This window comes from Ceratotherium simum, chromosome 10 (genome assembly GCF_057802395.1).
Source record: "Ceratotherium simum simum isolate JZ-2026a chromosome 10, ASM5780239v1, whole genome shotgun sequence".
Taxonomy (NCBI): domain Eukaryota; kingdom Metazoa; phylum Chordata; class Mammalia; order Perissodactyla; family Rhinocerotidae; genus Ceratotherium; species Ceratotherium simum.
Genome location: NC_141909.1, coordinates 46,253,872 through 46,279,348, shown reverse-complemented (window position 1 = coordinate 46,279,348; position 25,477 = coordinate 46,253,872). Strand labels below are relative to the sequence as shown.

The 25,477-nt window shown below is 39.0% G+C and overlaps 1 protein-coding gene and 1 long non-coding RNA gene across 10 annotated transcripts in view; one reads left to right on the top strand and one right to left on the bottom strand.

The window, feature by feature from the left end:
• LOC147916106 (uncharacterized) overlaps positions 1-20,496 on the bottom strand; it is a 99,965-nt gene extending 79,469 nt beyond the window's left edge. For all 4 annotated transcript variants that reach the window (XR_015553405.1, XR_015553406.1, XR_015553408.1 and 1 more), the window contains exon 1: positions 20,064-20,496. This is a non-coding gene — a long non-coding RNA (uncharacterized LOC147916106). The remainder of the gene's footprint in view (positions 1-20,063) is intronic.
• Positions 20,497-20,530: 34 nt separating this feature from the next.
• Positions 20,531-25,477, top strand: part of TDRD3 (tudor domain containing 3) — a 173,907-nt gene continuing 168,960 nt past the window's right edge. For all 6 annotated transcript variants that reach the window (XM_087436000.1, XM_087436003.1, XM_087435998.1 and 3 more), the window contains exon 1: positions 20,531-20,653. In XM_087436000.1, the coding sequence (XP_087292126.1) occupies positions 20,613-20,653 (41 nt within the window). In that variant the 5' untranslated portion in view covers positions 20,531-20,612. The remainder of the gene's footprint in view (positions 20,654-25,477) is intronic.

Genomic DNA, 25,477 nt, shown 5'->3' with positions numbered 1-25,477 from the left:
AATTATATGAGCTATTTATCATCTTGATTTCTGTAGAGACAAGAAATCTGACAGGTCTGAGGGTCAATAAAATTGAATGGAACATGGCAGAGACAAGATCTTGATGGCAGAAGAATTTTTGATCACAGACGACAGAGCTGGGGCAATGTCACAGAAACCAGCTACTGTGGAAATCTCGATTTTTCAATTTAATTTAGTGAACATAAAGTATGCAAGTGTTTGTTTTATGCATTAATTTTCTGGAGTTTTTGAAAAGGTAGCAGATAGGGAATAAAGTAATCAGAATTCTATCTTTCCTAAACGTGATTTGATTTTTTTTGAAATGGTAGCATTCCATTTAATTAAAGAAGTAGATTGTGGCTAAGGGAATCTGAGGAAGCCTAAGTATTAAAAGGTAAAACTTCTATAATTTAATGTAAATTTTTTCTCTTTAATTTGAAATAAGCTCAGGGAAGTACTTGAAGTGGTTTTAAGAGGTAGAAAATCCAATCTGAACTGGCTAAAGACCTTATTGGCTCATGTAACCTTATTTCTTCAGGTTTCATTTGATCCAGAAGCTAAAATAAATCAGTTTACCTCTTTCAATCATGCTGTCCATTGTGGGGCATCATTGTAAGGACCTAAATGGTGGCTTTTGGATCTCCAGGCTTATATCTTCTAAGATTCAAGTCCAGGAGAAAAGAGAAAATAACGCTTGCTAGTAACTCCAGCAAATGTCCTAGATTTCATTCCTACTGGATCAGCTGGGGTCACATGCCCATCATAGATCAAATTACTCCCTAGCGGAAAGTAGTTATGCAGTTGGCCAGGTCTAAGTGATATACTTTTCCCTGAAACAAAAGATGAGATTGTACCTCACCGTGTGGATGAGAGTGGAAGAGAAATGGGGACCCAAAAGAAATCCAAATCTCCCTCTGTTAGCAAAAGAGGGAGAATGACTGTTAGAGAAAATCAAGTGGAGTCTACCCTTTGGCAATTCAACACCAATACACATCTTTCTTTATATGTATAAATTTCCAAACATGCCTTAGCTTGGCACCACATGACACACTTTCATGAGCACTCCTGCCCTTCCCAAAGAGAGACAACTCAACTGTTTGGTCTAATTACTGCATCTAACTCTAAATTTTAGATATCTGGATGATGCATGTTTTCAAATAGGTCTGATGTAATTCTCATGATCTGAGAACCTATGGATAAATGCAAAACCTAATCACTTCCAATATACTCAAAATGCAATTATAGATTGAAATAGGCTAATTTCAATTTAGAACTCATATGGTGAAAAGGATAGACTAGGAAACAACTGAGAGTGATCACTGAGTTAATAGTACACATCATATCCTGCAGATAAGGAAAAATATGGACTTTTTGCTTGGGAAGTAAGGAGAAATCCTTGGTCAGACAATCTGGCTGCCTGCAGTCCTCTCTCTGAAAGAATCTCCCTAGTCTAGTATCCTTCACAGATAATGAGTGTTAGGGAGGAGTCCCCTGCTGGTGGATGTATGTCATTAGCTGCCGGCTTCCTGTTGGTGCAAAGAAGGCAGGGGTGTGAGAGCCAATTGTGTGTATCTCTACTCAAGTCCTGATTTGGTGACATACATTGGCAGCTCGAAATGGCAGTGGTGAGTATATATACCACAGAAATCAGCAAATGCTATGAATCAAGGTCCCCCTCCCTATAGCCAGTTTTACCACTTATCAGGACGTCACTGAGAGGTCTACTGAGAGGTCTAGTGTTACTCAGAACTTAGGGGTTGAGAAATCACTAACTTTTGTTTACTAAGTTTGAGATTTCTCTAGCAATGCAATTTAAGAATTTAGTTGACTCTGAGTCTGCAATTCCATGGGTTAATCACCAAATCTGTTTATCTTGTTAAATTAGAGTCTTTCAACTTAGAAACTGGGCAGGGCATTTGTACTTCTTAGCAACCACCTTCAGTTTCTTCTTTATTTCTCCAGACCTCAGTGTCAAGGCCTTTATCTTGTCCTTTGTCTCACAGCACAGTGAACATATGGTCTGCAAGTGAAGAGGCAATAACTAAACAGCTTTTAGCCCTCAAGCTGCAAGCCCACTGAATATTTGCAATTAGAATAATTATCCCCTTTTGCAAGAAAAGAATTCATAACAAGAGATGCTGGGTAGGAGCCTGAGCACCAGACTTTTTAAAGTGCCAATTTCATCTCATGCTAGGTTTCCCTTCTCCTGCTTTGTTTGCATTTCTCTAATTAGCAGAGAATTTTGTTTTCATAATATTGCAAACTTTCAGATCACTGGACCCTCAGGCATTTTGGGTTATAGGGTATTGGCAAAGAGTGTCTCTCTGAGCATAGATACATTTTTTAAAGACTTTCAAAGGGGTCGATTTTTATGAAGTTTTTTGTCTTTCTTGTAGGAGAAAATCAAGAGTATAGTATCCTGCAAGCCAAGGAAAAATGTGTGTCAGGGAGGAAGGAGTGCTCAACTGTGCTCAGTGTCAAGGCTGATAAATCAGTGTGCTAAATGTCAATGCTGATAGGTCCAAAAGAGTGAGAGGAAAGATTGAGCACTGGATTTGGCAATATGGAGGTCTGTGATGACCTTGACAAGAGCAGTTTCAGTGGAGTAATGGGGGCAAAATGGAGTGAGTTTAAGTGAGGATGGGATGAGAAGAACTGGTGAAAATAAGTCTTTGGTGGAGTTGTGCTGAAAAAGAAGAGCTTTAAAGATTATTTCTACCCCCGTGAAGTTTTTGACTACATATCCCTGAATATATTTCCTTCAGTAAGAAAGGGATTTCTCTACTGGGTTGGTCACATTCCTATAACTACTTCAGTGAGCACTAACTTATTACCACCTGACGGCACCTATGGGTATTATAAGGATGAGTTAAAAAACAAAGAAAAAAGGGGGCAGCCCTGTGGTGTAGTGGTTGAGTTCAGTGCACTCTGCTTTGTTGGCCTGGGTTTGTGGGTTCGGATCCTGGGTGTGGACCTATACCACTAGTCAGCCATGCTGTGGCAGTGACCCACATGCAAAATGGAGGAGGATTGGCACAGATGTTAGCTCAGGGCTAATCTACCTCAAGCAAAAAAAGAGGAAGATTGGCAACAGATGTTAGCTCAGGGTGAATCTTCCTCAGCAAAAAAAAAAAAACCTTCTACTTTTTTCAGTTAGTCAATAGTACAAAAAGGGTCTTAGCTAGGGCTGATAGAGACTTTGTGACAAATTGAGAATTTGTAATACATTTATTGGCCTAAATTGCTCAGGATCCCTGAGTTCTCCAGGGATTCATTCACCATCAAAATTACCACGGGAGTTAGTTAACTTCATATATATATGTAGTTTATTCATTACTAAAACGAAGATTAAAAGAATACCTATATAGTGCTGCAACAAGAACAAAAGAGTAGACTTAATAAATAGTTTGAGGTCTAATAAAAAAAAAGGATCTAAATTCAAGGCATTATTAATCTATTTACATTTTTATCTATTACATTTAATTCCACTTATTATTACTTACTGGGAAATCTCATTTTTACTTCGTTAAAGTCAGAATAATCAATTTTTAAGCTATCATCTGCTAGAAGGTCTAAATTTGAGAATGAATGAATTTACTTAGGATTTTCTAAGAGCCTTGAATTTTAAAAGCCTTACAGTTTATATATAATAAGGATCAAAACTCCCCACTATTTGCAGATGGAGTGTGCATTTAGAGGTAATACCATACTGGCTATTTGCTTGACATTTCTGAAAAGAGCTTAAGTACAAAAAGAAATGAAGAGCAGTGATAATGGAGGAAAATGTTGAATAGTTTATTATTCAGCTCAGTTCTTACCTCCTACCTCCTGCACATTGTTTTTTTTTTTTCTTTTTTTTTTTGAGGAAGATCAGCCCTGAGCTAACATCCATGCCAATCCTCCTCTTTTTGCTGAAGAAGACCGGCCCTGAGCTAACATCTATTGCTAATTTTCCTCTTTTTTTTCTTTTCTCCCCAAAGCCCCAGTAGATAGTTGTATGTTGTAGTTGCACATCCTACTAGTTGCTGTACGTGGGACGCCACCTCAGCATGGCCCGACAAGCAGTGCGTCGGTGTGCGCCCAGCATCCGAACCCAGGCCGCCAGTAGTGGCGCGCATGCACTTAACTGCTAAGCCACGGGGTCAGCCCCCTCCTGCACATTGTTTTTAAGGAGCAGGAGCTGTCCTTGGTGTTACTTGGCATTTTCACGTGGAAAGGAGGAAAGTATCTTCAGTCCTTACACAACCAAGACGTTGGCATGAACGGGAAAGACAGGTTCATTTTCGTTCTATTTCAGAAACCCTCTCCAGTTCCTGTGAGAAGGACTTCTGACTTCTCTGCCCTACACAGACATTTCCACTTCATTCAGCCACTGTCCTGTATTCAGGACTATAGCTTCAAGCAGCTGGCAGCTCATTATTATTACTGTCCAGGGCCATGAATAAGATTAACTTATATCCAGTCAATTATCCAGATGAAATTCATCCTCTGGGTGAGTTTGATACTGAAAAAGGCAAAATGTTTCAAGCTCCTGCCCTGTAGTAGGAGCATGATCAGATTGCACACCGAGTTCACTTGCCCTCCTGCATGCTGAACAGGTCACATCCTTGATTGTGGCCCTTGCTGTGTGATTATGTTTCATGTGAGCCTGTAGATGCATATTTTGGAATACTGACTTTCACATTATTTAGTATAGAGCTAAGCCTAATGCCAGTGCTATTTTATGAGAAAACACAATAGAAAACTATTCCACCATGGTTCCTACTTCTTTACCATTAGTCATCACTTCTAAAGATATTAAATAGTTGATATATTTTGAATCTTTCATACATAATAAAATAAGATTATTTTCTATAATGGTAATAATATATCCATTTTCATATTTAAATTTTACAAATTAATTTAAATGCACTCATATTAATAAAGATTGTGGGGAGTGAATTTGGTATAACTACTATAATGATGGTGATCATATTGTAGTTTTGAGGATGTCCTGGAATAGGTGAAGGTTTTGACTCAATTTCTCTATGGATTCTTTATATTATTGCCCATGATGCATTGGAGATTTGTTGGATAACATTCGTAAGTGCATGAAATTCTTTTAATCCACAAAAGATGAATGGTATCACAGAATTTTAGTCTGTTAGTTTGATCTAACCTAGAGTAAACATTTCAAGTAAATCAGATGACAGCAAACATTTATTACATTCAGTAACCAATGTTTACTGAGTACTTGCTGTGTAACAACTACTGTATGTATATTTTATCTCATTTAATCTTCCAAGCAATGCTGTTAGGGTGGTCCCTTAGGAGATAATGAAGGTCAGAAGCTAAGTAGCTCTTCCAGTATCACACTGCTAATAAAAGGTGGGGCCAGGATTCAAACCTGCGTGTCTAACTTCCAGGTCCTCGCTGTTGACCACCAAGCTCTGTGACCATGGTGGGTAGTAAAAGGATGAAATAACAGTTCCTGCCTTTCAACATATCACAATGTGAAAGAAGAAATGGATGGATAAATACATAAATGATATCAGTGTGATACAGTGAGAACTGTAGAAAATGGATATACAAAATGGTATGTGAGCATAGAGGCGGGAGGCAGCAACTGTGTCTGGGTAAATCATGTGAGGGTGCACAGATGTGAAATCTGCGGCAGAAAGGAAAAGAGTATTCAAGGCTAAGAGCACAGTAAGTAAAGAGCCACCAAAGAGGAAAAGACATTAGCACATTATGGAAATCATGCAAAGTTTGGTATCTAAATAGAGGTGCTTATGGCAGGAGCATTGGAATTAAATATGGCAATGCTCTGAATTTACTCTACTGAATAACTGAATATTAAAATAGTCTTCAAGGATCAGGGAGCATAAGTTAGAGGTTAAGTGACTAAGACAGGACTTATGACTTGCTAAGTTTTAAGCTAGGTCTATTTCTCTAGTTATTTTAATTACTTTGTCAGCATCCTTCAGAACACATCCTTTCTGTAGATTTTTTGTTTCAGGTCAACAACTCTGTGTGTATTTCAGCTAATGCCTCATTATTATGCTAACTGTATTTTCTTTGTTGAAACTCTATATTACAGCATGTTACTATATATGGCAGGATGTGATTTGACCTTGCCGAACTTTGGGCCATTACCAGTGGCTTCAGATTGAACAGGGTTATTTTGAGGTCATGCACTGATGCTACAAAGGATTGAATTATTTATGACTGTAATATTCACCAGTGTTTTCTAGCTCAAGATCCAATATACCACTGAATATTATCTGTCAACAAAACACTGCATCTGTTCCAACTGTTGATGACTGATAAAACAAAGCAGTTTGAATTGCTGCTTTGAACTCAATGTGGGTTTGAATTTCTGCCCCAAGTATTCAACAAAAATAGTGATAATATTTGTAATAAATATTTATAATAAATAGTACTAATATTTGTGTCTGATACTAATTAGCACCAATCATAATGAATGCATAAAATTAAACATATATATCAATATCTATGTGCACATATATAATTTATCATATTACTATATTTACTGTTTTTATTTTTGCATAATAGAGACTGACTGGGGGAAACAGGTATTTTCCTCAAACACTAGCCATAAGCCCTAGCTGCATCTCTATAAAAAATCAGGGTCTGGTATAAAACATATATTTTTTTTAAATTATGAGAAAACACCTCTATCTCGTTTGACCACTTTTTTCCTTATACTGCTTACCTTCAGCAAAGCTTAAGAAAAATGGATATTAGTTATTATGAGAAAAGAGGCAGAAGAAATATTTTATAATAGTAACTAAAATTCCTCTTTTTAAAAGGCATCTGAAAAATAACTAGATTGATAATTTTACAGAATTAAGCCCTAGAGATGAAAGGCAGTTTAGAGTTCAATTTTAATCATTTTAAAAGTATTTTTTTTTCAAAACTGCCAACATTAAAACATTTTTCTCTGAGCATCAACCCTGAAATGGGTTTCCATTACCTCACAGTAGTTTTTCCTTTGTATGAATCAGACAGCACAGGGCATTTCTGGGAACAGCACTAGGAAATGGAACATCTTCAAGTATTAATTATTTTTCCCAAGAGACAATGTTATAGCTGGGAGTTGCATTACTGACCAAAAAATTGGCATAAAATAAATCATAAATATGTCCAATAATATAGCATAAAAGCAAATACTGAGTCATAGTGCAGAGTAAAGGAAATGATGCCAATAAGGGGCCCAGCACAGTGCTTGGCACACAGTAGGCAATCTGTACAAGTTAGTTTCTCATATCCCAGGTTCTGGTCACTTTGGTGGCCTAAAAAGTTGCCCCAACACTTGATGGTTTAAAACAATAACACTTTATTGTCTCTCATGGTTCCTGTGGGTCAGGAAATCAGACAGGGCACCACAAGCTCAGCTGTTCTCTGCTCCACAATGTCTGAGGCCTCGGCTGGAAGAGCCAAAGGCTGAAGCCTGAATCATCTGAAGGCTCATTCACTCACATGTCTGGCAGTTGCCAGTGATTATCAGTTGGGGGCCTTACTAAGGCTATTGGCTGGAACACCTACCCGTAGCCTCTCTCTGTGTCCTGAGCTTCCTCATAATATGGTGGTTGAGGTCTAAAGGCAAATATATATATATATACACACACACACACACACACACACACAGAGAGCGAGCGAGCGAGCGAGAGAGACAACACACTGAAGCTGTTTTGTCTTGCATGATCTAGCTTCAAAAATCAAGCAGCCTTACTTCTGCCACATTGGAATGGTCAAGAAGTTACCAAGATCCAAAAGGAGGAATTATCAACTCCACCTGTCAGTGGAGGCATGTGAATGTCACACTGTAAGAAGAGCATGTGGGATGGGGTGTATATTGGTGCAGCCATCTTTGAAAATACAATTTGCCAACCTCCCAATAATTTGAAATAATAAAATTACGCTTGAAATCATAGAAATTAGGAGAGTCTAGAGGACTTTGTAACCCAATTATTCAAAAATCCAACCCTCTGAAGAAAAAACAGAGTCACAGAGATATAAATGATCTGAGTGGGACCATTCAACTGGTCAGGAGTTAAACCCAGGTTTTCTGAATCTCAATTTTATAGTAATTTACCATACAAATATCCGATAAAATGTGTCTGAGTTTGTTCATTGATTAGAAAAAGAGCTTAATGCATTTAAAACTGTGTAAAAAAAATACCATCTTGTATATGAGAAATCTTAATTATTAAAACGAATATTGGGGGAGGATGTTTCCCAGCTGGAGTTAAAAAGGTGTAAGTGTGTATGATAAACAGGCTGGCTTGTGATCTCCCTGACATCTACTTGCATGAGCTAGATGTAGAGGGTGGTTTTCAGCAAGACTGAAGAGTGATGAGGATAGCGCAATTTGTTGTTTGAGCTTTAGGGAATCCAAGAACTGAAGCAAAAATTGTTTCAAAAGGAATTTGTGAGACCCACAGAGTGAACAGAGCTGCTAAGGGTCTCAGGTGACCCAAGTGCAACCAGGATTCGGAGTGGGTAAGTCCCCATTTTATGCGTGGGACACAATAGAGGGAACACATTGCTGTTGTGACATATCGAGGTTTTGCAGGTTTGGGGGCAGTAATAAACAATCTCCTAGACAGAGAAAGCATTTTCAAAGAGGTCATGGGGCGATTATAATATCCAGGAACTTTCCTCCAGTGGGTTGCGAGCCAGTGGACAGAAACAAGCGGCCAGAACAGAAGACAGTGTAGTACTGTTGCTGCCCACGTGTTACAAAGCTCCTGAGGAATCCTTGCAAAACTAGGATTAGTTATTTTGGGGGCCAGGGTAGGGGGGGTTGCAGGGGGGAGTGGTTAAGTAATGCTTAAGTCCTGCAGTTATGTTGTGAAGAGTGACAGTAAAATTGGTTTATAAACGCTAATGTGGCCTCATTTGAACCCACAGACAGATAAGGTCTGTGGAAATTTGGATCACACTAATAAACTCTCTATAATTCACATTTAATTAGCAATTATTTTATTTGACTTCTTAGAATTTTGAAGGGTATTTGGAAGAATGATTTGGGTAACTTATGTCTAAAAAAACTTAACTGTTACCTTCTCTTCCCTTCATTCTGAGTCAAGCAGAAGCATTATAAAATTACTTCATTTATGATCCTTTTCAAAAACATTTACTGAAGTATCTGTTTGAAAATACCATTATAGGTTTTTTTGTTGTTGAAATTTGGAGATTCACACCCTCTTCAATCTGGCTGTCTTGTTTATTGTTTTATTCTTTGCAGTTCCCAGAATCCTAATCTCTCTTTTCTCACTTTCAAGTCTTCTCAAATCCAGTAGCTTTGGGAGTTTACAAAAATCACAAAAGTGCAGTTGGAATGGTGTGTGCTAGTGGAGTGGGGCTGAGTAGGTAGTGGAGGATGGATAACTTGTTATCATAAATTTAGGCTCAAATCCCAGCTCTGCCATTGACCAACTAGGCAAATTTTGGCCTTAGTTTCTTCATCTGCAAAATGGGGATTTTACACATGAGCGCGCACACACACATACACACACACACCCCCCATCCTTAATAGCTTTGTTATTAAGATTAAACGAGCTAATACATAGAAAGATGTGTAGCACATTGTAAGAACTCCCATTACCTAGGTCAAAGGATAGTTATAAGTTTTTTTTTTTTTTTTTAAAGCACTAACTAGATAGAGCCCATTTGCCAAACGACTCCCTAATCCCTGCTCACATGATCCTCTTCTGCATGAGCTGACCTGTGTCTAAAGGTCTCTCTGGAGAGGTGGAACACAGATGTTAATTGGATAGTTTTGAATGAGCAGGGGGGTAAAAAAAACAAAGCTTTGAAAAGTAATAACCAATCTTTTATTTATTATTGAGACATTTTAGGCATAAAAGTAAATGTGAACCGACTTTATTTCCCTAGGCTTAGAAAATTCCACTTCTCAGTCCTTTATAGCAAAAATTATCAGAGGTGACTCCTGGCTGATAATTCAGAGCTCTCACTATTTTTAGCCCCGGAAAGCCAGCAAAGAGATTTGGACCATGAAAGCAGAGTCTCAAAGCCTGGCTTAACTTTTCTGGCCTACTAATATTTCATCACAGCACAATATGCCAGCTAGCGCTCCTACAGCTGGTAAGCAGGGATCAAAAATAAACAAAGAAAAAATCTACCATATAAACAGGATAATCACATGGAAATCACATGGAAGGCATTGCTTGGATCAGTGCTACAGGAAGAGTGACAGGAATGGAGGGAGGAAAATAAATAACTGATCCCTGGCACCAAGGTTTTGAGTAAAGATTTCACAGAAAGGGTTTTAACATAATACAGTTTTCCCTAATTTTAGTCATTCACAAGCCACCTTCACAATTTTGCCGTATCCATATACTTCCTGTGTTATTGTTTGCTTAATATGTTTTTGAACAAGAGCCACTTTTTAAAATCTTATGTGTATTTAGACAGGAAACTTTATTCACTACTGAAAATGGAAAACCAGAAAAACTTGCCATAAATAGAAAGTAACTGTAAAAAATAAATACAATGAAAACAAAGCAATGTTATTAATTATAGTTAGATGTTGTTGTCTACAGAAGATTTTGACATGAGGCCTGCTATCTTCTTTGTTTTGTTTCATTACTTAACTGACAACTCTAAGGGAAGAGTTAACACCAGTTGAAAAAAGAAGGCAAAGAATAATGCATATTTATATTTTCTTTCATGTAGTTTCTTGTGAGATGTTAGTTCTAAAATTAATACAAATTAGTTTAGATAAGTCTTATCAGGGTGCTGGAAAGTGGCTAAGTACCCAAGAACAGGGTAAATGACTGTAAAAGAGCTCTGGGAAGGCCTAAAGACGGGGCTGCAGGTCAGGTTGGGTGTAAGTGGCAAGCTTTGAAGAGAATAAATGATGTGTAAAATATTTAGACTATGATAATTTTGAGGGAGGTTAAAAAATACATGAATTAATCTTAGCAAATTTCATTAAGTATGAACATTATACTAAAAGTCTACAAAGATTTCTGGGGGGCCATTTTCCACTTCTCTTTAAAAATAGATCATCCCGTGCACCGTATCAGATCATGCTGTGGATACAAAATACATATGGTCTCTGCCCTAAATAGGTTACAAGGTAAGTTCAATGGCTCTAAGGAATACGTCAAAATTTACTGCTTGAAGTGCAGTAAATGAAATCACTAAAATATATTCAGCCTACTTTTGTGATGTGAAAGCAAAACAGGCCAATTCCTCTTGTACCTACTTATGAGATTTGTACATGTTGCAAAGTTATTTGGAAAGTTACTGTCAGTGATTTTTATTTAAATAAAAGTGATTAGGGGAAAACTGGAATGTATCCAGAAGATACATTAAATTGTGAGGATTCATTTTACAAGTGGGTGCAACTAGCATTCTTTTAAATTATAGTTTCTTTGGGTAATTTAAAATATAATACATAATAAAATTTTTATTTATGCACATTTAGAAGGAATACAGCTATGGTAGATACCTTTTGTAAATACTCCCTTGATTTCCTGCTTCTCTCACGTGGCAGGCTCTGTGTAAAATGTGACCCCATCCTCTGACCATGTTGATTGAACCCCATGCTGGGTTCCTTACCCATGCCATGCCCGAGTGCCTTCCCTGAAATTTCTCTTTGGGGTCAAGAGTGAGAGTTAGTCTCTCTGGGGGCTGGAACTGTAATATGTAATTCAGGAGCTAAGGACATATACTGTCATGCAAATTAAAGAGAAAAAAGAAAGAAGAGAAAAAAGAAAGAAGATGTGCAGGGACCAGCAGAGATGTAGAGACAGAATTTTGCCTGGGAGTCCAGCAGCTCTCAGTTATTACCTCCAGTCCTTCTTAAGGTCCACTACTTTCCCACTTTTGGGTTCTATAGGATCCCCTCCATCTTTATATATCCTCTTTTTTCCCAACTCAAGTTAGTCGCTATTGAAACCAGAGTCCTAAGACAACATCTATTTCATCTACTGGAGTTTCAGTGATATATCAAAACTACTTAATACAGATTTGGAAATGTTCAGTGAAATATAAAAGATATTTGAAGTACTCAGCGACTTATAAGAAATGATTAAGTGAAAAGGGTATGTAGAATACCTAGGTCAAATGAAGTACTAAACTAGAGAAATAGTATTTCAAATATATAATTCATAACATCATAACAAATAACAAAGAAATAACATAAACAGAAACATAAAATATATATAATGAGAAATGTTGCAGTATATTAGATGATAAAATCCTTAACAAGAGCAGAAGACTTTTCAAATTGATACAGCTACCAACGATATTGCACATATACGTGAAACTCCAAGATTTCATGGAATAAAAGATGCCACATAAATCCACTCTGCCGTATTCTTACTGGTTCTGTATATATTTTTATAAGAGTAATACATGCTAATTTTGGCAAATACACATACATTTAAGAAGGACATAAAATCATCTTCCTATGACCACCCAGAGAGCTACACAAGTAACATTTTTGTGTCTGTCCTCTCAATCTTCCTCTTCACTTATAACTCATTTTGCCACATTTATGTCCAATTATGCTCACATTCTGTTATATTTTGTAGTAATTGACAAAAACTACAGTGGTCACCTCTACTATTTACTAAATAAAATACATGGTTTCTTCCCTAAACAATCAGAATGAAACCTCTATGAGGGCAGGGACCCCCTTGGTCTTATTCACTCCTATCTCCCCACGCCTAGTCCCTAAGTAAATACATTTTTGTTAAAATGATATTTGAGGGCCGGCCCCCTGGTTTAGCGGTTAAGTGCACGTGCTCCACTACTGGCGGCCCGGGTTCGGATCCTGGGCGCGCACTGACGCACCGCTTCTCTGGCCATGCTGAGGCCGCGTCCCACATACAGCAACTAGAAGGATGTGCAACTATGATGTACAACTATCTACTGGGGCTTTGGGGGAAAAAAAAGGAGGAGGATTGGCAATAGATGTTAGCTCAGAGCCGGTCTTCCTCAGCAAAAAGAGGAGGATTAGCACGGATGTTAGCTCAGTGCTGATCTTCCTCAGGAAAAAAAAAAATGATATTTGAATAAATAGACAACAGTCTCATTCAAGGACACACATAAAATACATAGCACGAAATCAAGTTAGTTAAAAATTAGTCATTTTAACAGTGAAAATATGGATTCATAGTATCACATATAAAATCTCAGGTTTCTATTGCCTATCTTCATAGCACTTGCTACAATTGTAACAAATTAACTAACCAGGTATAAGTAATTTAATGTTTTTATCCTCAGATAGACTATAAACTTCAAAAGCAGAGCTCATGACTGCTGATCTCACCTTCAGTGCATTGCACAAAGATTGGCTCATGCTGTGGGCTCAGTGAATCCCTGTGGAATGAATGACTGGTTTATTCATCTAGTATCACGGTTCTTAACACCTCTTGTTATTTGTTGAATCCTTTATTCAAATTAAATCTTGCATCAAAATGCAGTGTCTAAAGCAGATAAAAGAAGAGCTATTCTGCTTTGAGTGGGCTTGGGGCTGGCTGACCCTTCTCCTTGCTGCCTACTGTGGTTCTTGAGGCACCAAGTGGAGCCACCAGGGCTCCTTAGAAAATCCTTTGAGAACCACTGAACTAGTCTAACCACTTGGATTCCGTTCTATAATATTCCCACCAATTGATCGTCTAATGGAGGCTTGAATACTTCCACCATTGGAGAACTCACTCTGTTCTGAGGCTGCCTGTTTCCTTGTTGGATTGCCTCTAGATTAAGTTTCTTTATTATATTAAGCTGAAATCTTCTCCTCTTTAGTCCTTAGGACTATCCTCTGGGACTGACAAGAACAAGTCTAAATTTCCTTCTACATGAGAGTCTTTCAAATTTCTGAAGGTCACTATAATAGTGCTTTCTTTGCCCTCTTTTCTCCTTTTATTTCTTCCTTGTTTTTTTCATATTGATTATATTTTGATTATAGTAACAATATAACAATATACTGTAGAAAGTAAAAGTATACTATTATAAAATATCATATAACAGTGTTACAACTTGCTTTTTTGAGATATTTAAAAGGTAATGAAAGTATAAATAATATAAAATCATCCATATTCTTACTGCCCAAGGAACACTAATTAATACATTGTCATAGTTGCTTCTATTCTTTTTTTAAAGAAATAAACTTTACTGATAAAAGCAAAAAATCCTCTTTGGCAACTACTGCCAGGCCCATTCCCTTTTCCACACTTCAACCAGTATTCTGAGTTTGTTATGCTTCCCTCAAATCTATTTTTTTTTTACCTCTACATACATATGTATGCATCTATACATCCAGACATAAATATATCTCTGCTGTTTAGTATGTAGCCACTAGCCAATGTGGTTATTTAAATTAAAATTTTAAAAATCATTTCTGCCTTTGCACTAGCCATATTTCAAGTGTTCAGTAGCCACATGTGGGCTAGTGACTACTATATTGGACAGTAAAGATATCTAACACTTCCATCATTGCAGAGAGCTCTATTAGAATATATATATACATTTTAGTATGTGCTTTTAAAATTTCACATAATGTAATAATAATCTGTGTATGATTATCAAGCTGCTTTCTTTTTTTTTTTTTTTCCCTTTAGCTTGGCCTTGTTGAGATCCACCCAATCTAATCTATTGAGAGGTCTACCGTATTCCTTTAAACTGACATGGAGCACTCTATTTTATGAATATACCACCTTTTTTTAAAACCCATTTCTCTCCAGTTGGATATTGGAGTTGTTTTCAGTTTTCTATTTTAAACAGTGCATCAATGAACATCTTTTTCTAGAATAAGTATTAAAACTGAAAATGCTCGATCATAAGGTATGTACATTTTCAGTATTGCTAGATATGCTAAAATACTCTCCAAAGTGATGACTTCACTCCTGTGAGCAGTGTATTAAAGAATCAATGTCCCCATATCCTTGCTGACATTTGATATTGTCTACTAGTTTTTGCCATTGGTTTAGGTGAAAACGAAATTTTATTGCTATCTCATTGTTTTAATTTTTATTTTTGTAATTATTGATATGGTTAAACATTTTCACATATTTATTGACTACTTATATTTTTGTATATTGCCTACTCACATACTTTGCCCATTTTTCTATTGGGATTTTTTCCTTTTTCTTAATTATTTGTAGTAATTTATCATATTAAAACTTGCTTGTATCCTCTTATTACACATATATATCTGACTAATATATCCTAGTCAGTACATAGTGATCTACTTCATTTTTTTGGTAATGTGTACATAGTACCTATTATAACTTACTAAAATATTCCCCCATTGATGGACATTTTGGTTATCTTCAGGGCTTTGTTATTACAAATAATACTGGCACATCATTGGCTACCATAGCCATTAATTTTGCTCATTGAATATTTCTGGCTCTTCACTTTCTGGCACCTGATGATTGATGTCCTCTGTTGTCATATATCCAGTCGTGGCAGAGCATTTAATTTCCAGTGTGAGATCCTCCAGAGCCTTCTTTTCCTCTACTCCTTTGATCAGCAATGTTCCAGATGGTTGGAACATTGGATCCAGAGATCCTTCAGTGCTTTATCAGGGTCCTGGAGTGAGGATAACCACTACGATTCCTCCCTACTGTCCAGATATCCACGCTGCACTAAAACATGAAAGAAATATAAACATTTTTGACTAAATGCCACTAATATTTTGTGGTTGTTTATTGTCATGGTATAACCTACTCTATCCTGATGGCCACACCCTATTTCTTGTACTTACTAGTTAAGAAACTTTTTTTTAAAAGGGAAATGAGGTTCACCTGACATGATTTAGAATCATAGAATTCTAGGAGTCAAACAATCTTTAGAGGTCAGCTATTTCAAGTCCTCTTCCTAGTAAAAATTCAACTCCTAAATCCTAAGTTCTAGAATCATGACTAATGGGTTAACAGCAAATTCCCTAGTCTTTAGTTTGTGGAACTCCATTCCTTTTATTTATCTATTCATTAGTTGATGGACATTTAGATTGTTTCCACTTTTTGACTATTATGAATAATGCTGCTGCTACGAACATCCACACACAAATGTTTGTGTGGACATATTTCCATTTCTCTTGAGTATACATCTAGGAGTAGAATTGCTGAGTCATATGGTAACTCTGTTTAACTTTTTGAGGAACTGCCAAACTGTTTTCCAAAGTGGTTCCACGACTTTACATTCCCACCGACAATGTACGAAGGTTCCAATTTCTCCACATCCTCTCCAACACTTGTTTTTGTCCATCTTTTTAACTATAGCCATTCTAGTGGATGTGAAGTATCTCATTGTGCTTTTGATTTGCATTTCCCTAATGACTAATGATGTTGAGCATCTTTTCATTACTCATTGGCCACCTGTATATCTTCTTTGGAGAAATGTCTATTCAAATGCTTTGCCCATATTTTAACTGAGTTGTCTTTTTATTATTGAGTTGTAGATCTTTATATATTCTTGATACCTCTATCTATATATATATTCTTGAAACCTCTATTTTTTCCCATTCTGTAGATTGTCTTTCACTGTCTTGATGGTGTCCTTTGAAGCACAAAAGTTTTAAATTTTGAAGTCCAATTTATCTAATTTTTCTTTTTTCACTTGTGCTTTGGATGTCATACCTATTGTCTAACCCAAGCTCATGAAGATTTACTTCTACATTTTCTTCTAGGAGTATTATATTTTTAGCTCTTACATTTAAATCTGTATTTTATTTTGAGTTAATTTTTGTATATGATGTGAGGAACGGGTCCAACTGTATTCTTTTGCATGTGGATATCTAGTTGTCCCAGCATCATTTGTTGAAAAGACTCTTTTCTCTTTCTTAAAACCGAAAATATTTTGCCTATTTCCAGGCTTCTAGCACATTTCCTGATGAGCTCAGCAGTTCTTTGGGTCTTCTTGGCATTGGCTCATCCAAGTCATTCACTGATTATTTTAGTATTCTCTGGGATGTAAATGGCTTAAGGTCAAAAGATTTAATGTGCTTCAGAGGGGCTTGGTACTCTTATAATCTCACTTTTTACTGTGATTTCTATTCCTACTTATTCATGGTCTTCTATCCTTTTTCAGTCCCAGAACAGTTTCCTTCACTGAAATGATAGGGGCAAAATAGAAGTGAATGGATTCTCAGTCTTCTGTTAATTTATACCATTGAGTCCAATAAAGAAATAAAATAAATCTAACTGTTCCTTTTTTTCCTCTTATACCTAACAAAGCTCTTGTTATTCTTGGGATTTCCCCCAAATTTTAGCTCACTGTAGACTTTACATTTACTGTAAATCAATGATTTATCTTATTAAAGTGGAAATCCATTTTTTCATCTAGTCAGCTGCTACCATTTTCAATGGCACTAACTGATCTATACAGGACAAAATTCCAATTAAAAATTCTGATGTGAAAGAAATTAGTATCATCCATATTTTTTTCCTTAAATTTTTATTTTGAAAGTTTCAAACTTACAGAAAATTTAAAAAATATATATAATGAGCACCTGGACCCTCCAATTAGATTCACTCATGTTTAACATTTTGCCACATTTACTTTCTTTCCCTCTTTCTTACATATACATATATACATTTGTATATATATTTGTTGGATATATTTTGCATATATAATATATATATTTTCTGAATCATTTGAAAATAAGTTGTAGATACCACAACTCTTCAGCCATAAATGCTGTGGCATAAAATTTCCAAGATTAGGGACAATACCACAAAAATCTCTCTTTTTTTTTTTTAAAAGATCCAGGATTGCATTTTATTGTCATTTCTCTCAAATCTGTTTAATCTGGAAGAATTTTCCTTTTTTAAAAAAAGTTACATTGGCTCATTTGAACAGTTCAGGCCAGGTTTCTTATAGAACATGCCACGTTTTGGATTTATCTGCAGTTTCTTCACTTTTACCTTGTTCCAATATCCCCTATATATCCTTTATATTTGTGCTTATATCTAGACCACAGCTTCTCAACCTTTGCACTATTGACATTTTGTGCCAGATAATTCTCACTTGGGGGAGCCTGTCCTGCGCCTTGCAGAATGTTTAACAGCATCCCTGGCCTCTACCCATTAGATGCAGTAACAACCCTCCCACGCACCCCCTGCCAGGTTATGACAAACAAAAATGTCTCCAAACAATGTTAAATGTGCCCAGGAGGGCAGGAGGTGGGGAGTGGGGTGGGGATCTACCACCTGGTTGGGAACCACTGTCTAGAAGCTTGCTTAAATTCAGGTTAAACAATTTTGGCAAGAACACTTCTTAGATGATATTGTATATTTCTAATTGTATTACATCAGTAAGCACATAATGTCAGATTATCCCATTATTAGTGATTCTAGTTTTGGTCACTTGTTTAAGGCAGTGATTTTTTTTTAAGGTAAAGGTATGTTTTCTCTTTTGTAATAAGTAGGTTATGGCTTGATACTTTGAGACCACATGAAGATCCTGTACTCCTACAGTCATTCACCCAGTGATTTTTAGCATCCTCTGATGAACTTTGCCTGAATCAACTGACTGATTTGGAAAATGGTGATTTTTCTAATTTTATTGTTGTACACTTATTCTCTAGTATTCCTCTGAAAGAAAAGTTTTCATCCTCCCTCCTTTTATTTGTTTACTTTTAGTGGCACTCCGAACTCATGCATTTTCTTTATCCAAGTTTTTATTCAATTATTGTAATTATTCTTTTTGATGCTCATATTGTCCCAAATTTCTCCAGTGGGAGTCCTCAACCCACTCTTTAAAGTAAGGGAATTTAGTGTTTTGTGGAGCGTTTTATTAAGGTTATTGTAAGCACCATACAATGGTAATTTCTTATTGTATTACACTGCATATGAGAACAAATACGTAAAGCCTTCACATTTAACCAGTGAAGAATTCTGATTGATACTACATATTTTCATTGTTAACAAGCTACACTAATTGCACAATGTAAATAATTGGTAACAGAAGTTTCTATTTAACAACGAATAAAAGTTATTAGCAATTTAATTTTGAGTCACCTATTTACTTTCAGAATGGTAAATCTTTTCCTGACTCCTGGATATGATGACTGGTGCCTATAAATTGCAATATACTTGTAGCATATATATGGCTTAAACATAGTATATTACTACAAATTGTAGGGAATAGGATGGAGTTATTTCTGATTGCATAAGTGCTTGAAAACATATTTCAGGAGCTAAGCAAAGCAATGACATTTTAGAACTATGACTTTCGGGAAGCCCAAACGGGATGCCCCAGTCAAAATGAGAAAAATCTGTACTAAGCAATTTTAGCTCCACCCAGGGCAATTATCCCCTTCTTTCTGTAAGTGTCAATTTACTCCCTAGTCTCAGGAGAGCTCTGCCCAGTTCCGCAGTCTCTGCTCTAAGTCTGCGTTTGTGATGACTGCGTCAGATGAAGCAACACCAGTGATGGGGTTTAACTTAACAATCTCTCCCCGGGACTTGGCAGCTGGGACCAGAGCCACTTGAAAACGTCTTTTTCCCGGGCACCGCAAAGGTGAAAGACCTTGGAGGGTGGGGCAACCTTTTAGAGTCTCCCCGGCGCGCGGCCCTTCCTCCTGCTCCTCGCTGATTGGCTACTGTGGGGCTCAGCTGCCCAATCGCGCTAGAGCGTCCCCCCCCCCCCGCGCCGCTCGGCGACGCCGCCGCGCATGCCCACTCGGGGACCCGCCCCTAAGCTTCAGCCCTCCTGAGAGCTTAAGAAGGGCACGGGCATGAGGGTGATGGGGGACACGTCTGGTAGTGACCGTACCAACGTCACAGGGCTGCGCTGGGGCAGGGAGGGGCCAGTGGGACACCGACAAGAATAACAAGCACTGACACAACTTTCCGATTTTCCCACGTCCCTTAGGTGCGGGTTTTCTTGGGTTGCCCATTCACTTTCTTTGTGGCGTTCGACCTGGACAATCCGATTTGCCTGTGGAGACTCCAAAAAATATGACTGCATTCTTTTCTTTGCGTCAGCGCGCATCGAAAAGCGGGGTGAATGGAGCGAGTCCTTACAAGAAAGTACACTTTCCTACTATGCAGAGTGGGCTGGGGACACCTTACCTTTGAGTTTTACTGCCGGAAACGTGGCCTTTTTAGCGCCATACTGGAAGCGCTTGCCCGCAACCGCCCCGACCGCCTCAACTCGACGTTATCCTGCCCTCTCTGCGGTGACCGCCTGTCGGCGCTGACAACGCGGACGTTACTTTCTGCTCTACAAAGAACCTCCCCACTCGTTTCCAAGGTGTGCAACTCAGAAAAGTGACCCAAACAGAAAACAGCCAGCCTTCGCTGGGCAGGCCAAGGCTCGTGGTCCCTGCTAACACACTGAACTCCGACCTCCAGGGCCCAGCGCCCTTCCGCGGCCACCCCCTCGCGCGCCGCCGCCTCCCAGCCCCACGCCAGGCCTGCCCCTGCGGCCGCTCGGAAAACGCGGCGAGCGGAACCCGCACGCGGAAGCGCCGGCCGCACTGAGCATGCCCAGTTGCAGAGCCGACCAGAGGAGTTTTTTTTTTTTCTTTCTTTTTTTTTTTTTTTTTTTTGGTCTCAAGTAGGAGGCCTCCCCCCCACCCCCACCCCAGCCCCCCACCACCCCCGGCCTAAGCAGCGACCATGGCCGAGGTCCCCGGCGCGGCGTTGTCCCAAGCGGGTTGGTAAGTGGCGAGTCCCGCCGGCCGCCCGGCCGCGGGCGCGGGCCGGGGCCCCAAGGAGGGTTGGGGCTGGGGGCGGTGGGGTGCGTGTCGGGGTAGGCGGAGGCCGCCGCCCGCCCCCGGCCTCTCTCTCTCCCCAGGCCCTCCGGGCCGGCTCCGCCCCCGGCGCCACGCGGGGCCGAGCGAGTCCCCCCGCTCCGCTCAGGGCGGCGGCGGCGCGGCCTGGGCCCCGGGCGGCGGGCCCGGGAGAGGCCGGGCACCGCGGGCAGGGCAGGCAGGGCGGCCCAGGCCCGAGCCGAGCCGCCCGGGAGGACCTGCAGCGTCGTCCGCGCCGCTCCGGGGTGATGCCCCGGCGGGACGAGGGAGGCGAGGGCTGGAGAGCGACGTCCGGCGCAGAGGGACGAGCGCGGCCGGAGCCCGCGGGCCCTCGGGAAGTTGAGGGCAGGCCTGAGCCGGGCCGTGCTGCCGCCCGGGCCGCCGCCTCTGTCTCTTCGTTGCGGAGTCCGGTCCGGACCGGCGGGAGCTGCCCTCCGTGGCACGTACACGACTTCTGAAGCCCAGAGTGACCGCATTGTGAGCTCGTGTGGGTGCTCCGTAGAACTTTTCTTGAAAGGATGGCAGTGCTCTGGTGTTTGAAGACGTTTCATGTCAAGATTTCAGGATCTGAAAGCAATAAAAAAATTAGGCGAAATGAAGCAGTTTCTGGAACTGCGGCCATGACGGTTCCAAACAGCTCGTTAGTAAGCTTTTCCAGGCCTGTGTAGGCACAGTCTGAGATGAGAGGTGGGAAGAGGGGTGAAAAAGATTTGGCTCTGCTCTCTGAAGGTTCACTGTCTTAGTGAAAAGAGAGGAGAGGGAGGCATTAAGAGAGCAAACACAAAAACAGGGAAAATGGTAAACTGGACAGAGGAGCAGGCAAATGTGCTATGGAATTGGAGGGGAAGGAGAGTCAATTTCCTAGGGGAGTGGGCTTTGAAAGATGGTGAGTAAAAGGCCTTCTAGACACAGCCGCTGGAGATGAGGCACAGAAGTAGGAAAATCCTTACTGGTTTTCAGAACTGACAGTAGATCCTTATGGTTCGTGGAAGTAGGAGGGTGTCCAATGAGGATTAAGGCCAGAAATGTTGGGGACTGATTGTGGAAGCTACAAGTGCCTAAAAGATGTGGATCTGATTTTGTAAATAAAGTTTTTGAGTAGAGTGATATAATAACACCTGTGTTTTGAAGAAGCTGCTCCTGGTTCTGTAGGCACCCCATTTTACAGTTGAGGAGACTGAGGCAGAAAACTTTTTAGTAACTTTCCCAAAATGATATAGCTAGAAAGTGCTGGAGTTGAATGGTGAGTGCAGGGGGGACTGGTTCAAATCTGGTGCTTTTAACTGTTAATGCATTATTGTTCCAACAGTTTTCGCATAGAACACCATTAGTGTAACAAACTGTAGAGTTAGGAACTTGCCTATTCAGTTTTATTTTTGTTCTTTTAACTGGAATCTCTACCTTCAGTTTCCTTACCTCATGAGGTTGTCTTGAATAATCTTGGATCACTCTTCTATTTGAGCTTTTTCCGATTCTTCATTAGATTGAGCCTTAGTTCTTCAAACTAGTAATAAGATTTCATTTACAAACTTAGTCTTTTACTGCTTTCCAGCATGGCTCTGCCTCCTTTAGAAAGGCTAGTCTCGTTATTTTGATTCCAAACACAAACTAAATTGTTCTTTGGACTCTAAGCTCCTTAAGGGGTGGGGAGCTGTGTCTTATTTTTCTGTATATCTGTGGTGCCAGGGAGCAGCACTACATTGTAAATTCTCAGGAAAGTTTGACATAGTTGACCTTGGAATGCCCCTGCCAATCAGAATTCCCTAGCCAGGGCCTTTACCTAAGCTTAGATAGAGTTCCTCCCTGCTTTTTTTGTTATAAATCCCCAGCAATGTTGTACTGTAACATTTGTGACTTTGTGTTGTAAGTTATCTGTTTATATGTTTCTTTTTTTTTTTTTTTGTGAGGAAGAACGGCCCTGAGCTAACATCTGCCAATCCTCCTCTTTTTGCTGAGGAAGACTGGTCCTGGGCTACCATCCGTGCCCATCTTCCTCCACTTTATATGGGACGCCGCCACAGCATGGCTTGCCAAGCGGTGCGTCGGTGAGCGCCCGGGATCCGAACCGGGAACCCCCGGGCCGTCGCAGTGGAGCGTTAGCACTTAACCCCTTGCGCCACCCCGCCGTCCCCCTATATGTTTCTGTATTCCACCAAACTGTGCTGTTTTTGTATGGCAGAGACTCGTCAAGGCAGGAGTAATCTGTGGGGCTGATAAGACTGTCTTTCTAGGAGTTTGGGAGTTTCATGTAATTCCTGATGGGTCTTAAAAAGACTAGACTTGTGCCAAAGAAGACAAGAGGATGTCCTAGGCTTTCAGGTGACCTGTATTAGATCTTTTATTTAAGTAGAGACTCGCTATGTTAAAATACAGAATCTCAAAGAATTTTTGACCATAGAGCAGCTTTGACCAACTCAATTCAGTTCTGACATTCTGAGTTTCCTCTAACTCTTGGAATTCTCTATTATTGTCACTAACAAAACCATTTTTCTTAGTATTCAGTCTATTCACTTAATTACTTGTAGGACCTAAAAAGAAATAGATGCTACAACTCCTGAACTATTATTAAATCTGTTCTATCAGCTTTACCTAAAATAGTAGGTTAGGGAAATAGTTAGGACTGAAAAGCTTATGTTTCTGAAAATCTGATCCTCAGGGGGTACAGATTATCTGTATAGACTGATCTGTTATTCCAATTTATTTTATTGTTTTGAGTGCATTTTTTTCTCTTAAGTCTGTGATCTTCATTAGAACCTCTCCTCCTCCCCCTAGTCAATATTTTAAAATACCACTTCAACAGTAGCCACCCTGGCAGACTTTACAATAATTTTTTTTACCCCGTGGCCAGTAGCACAGAAAACATTAGGTTTTGCTGATTTGAACTTAAAAGTTTCAGGGATTTCTACAGTATAGTGGTTATGTTTAAGTAATGCACTAAATGTTTTGTTGGTTCTTTGTAATAATTATATGCGTGAAATCACTGAGAGAAGAAATTTGACTCTAGATTTGTCTAGATCACAGATTCATTTCACTGTCTGCCTTTTTTGTTTTTTCTCTTTGGACGTTTCCCCTAAGGGCGAGTTGTGTATTTCTACTAACTTTTGAAGCTTTTGAATTTTTTTTAATAGAAATATCAACCTTTTGAAACTTTTTTTTAATAGAAACATGTTAGAGGAACATAATCAGCTGTGTTTGTGTTTTTGAAAAGATATTTTCCAGAGAATTAGTGATTTTATAGTTTAACTCCCTCAGTTTGCAGATGAGGACACTGAAGCACAGAGAGTATCAACAATTTGCTCTGAATTATAAGTGGCAGAACCAAGAAGAGAGCCCAAACGTCCAGACAAAAGGTTCAGTACTCATTTCCACCATGGTGGAAGCCATGGTGACCACTTCCAATTTAAATTGTTGATCAAAAATAACACATCTTAAAATTGAAAATTGGATTAAAGCATTTTGTGATATGTAAATTTACTTTCTTCTTTGGGAAAGATGAGGTGCTTATTCTAGGAGTGATGGTATTGGAATCAAAGAACCTTTACCTTTCAGTGGCTCACCTAATTGTTGATTAAGGTTATCAGAAAAACTGATTAATTCTCTATTTTTTGAAGTCTAAGATTATTTGAAAAGGTAAGGCACTATACTATATATTTTTATATATGTATATATAGTATACATATATACTATATATGCCTTACCCAGCAGTTTTGAGTTGAAGTTACGATAAGGTAGCATCAGAAATAGTGGGTTTCCATTTCTTTCTGAAAAAATGTGTTTTCTTAGAAACCCCAGGTTTCTGACATTCAAAGTTTAACCAGGTGGTGCTCTGGGGTTTTTGTTTTTGTTTTTTTGAGGGGAGGGCAGGTTTGGAGGGAAAAAAGAGGATGAACACAAATGTCCCCTTCTTACCTTTCCCCTTTGAATTTCACCATCCCTTTTGGGGTTATCTTTCTTTGATTACTGGTGCTACCACCATGCTGGCATCCACTGACCCAAGTGTATACCAAACTCCATTCCCTTTGTTTCACCTTTGAACAACTAAGAAAGACTACAGCTTATAAAAGCCTTTATCAAAATTTAATACTAGAGGAGAACAACCATAGGATAAATAGAGAAAATAAGCAGCACAATGGCAGTCTGGATTATAAAGTGATTATTGTTCTCTTGTCTTGAGGGGCCTGCCCTATTCCACATGTTGCCTTGAGGTAGCTACTCCAAAGAGGTGCAATATCTTCAGGACATTTTGCTGGAATTTATAATTCCTGGCTTTTGGCCTGTTTACAGATGGAGAGCTTCTTTTCACATCCCATCACGTAGAAGCTTCCTCTCAAATACATTGATGATCAAGACCGAGAAAGTCAGATTCCTGTTCTGCAGCTCATCCCTGCACCTTTCATGTTTGTTTGGTTTCAGTTTTGTGAGAGACACAGCTATTCCCCCGGAGACTGCTGGTGAATGATCTTAATCTTCAAGTGAGAAACAATCTTTGCAGCATCATCAGTATAACTATCCCTTCAGATAATACACTATTGGTAATAGTCATACAATAAGAGTTTATGCAAAGGGTATCAGAATTTTTGTCCCCTCATATTATTCCAGCATAACTCTTAGGCATAGGTATATTTGTAAAAAATATTGTTAGTTCTTTATAAGGTTGTATATTAAATGCAGGATTTTTTTATTGTTTGGAATTATAAAATACTTTATCATTACCACTTTGGTATAAGTATA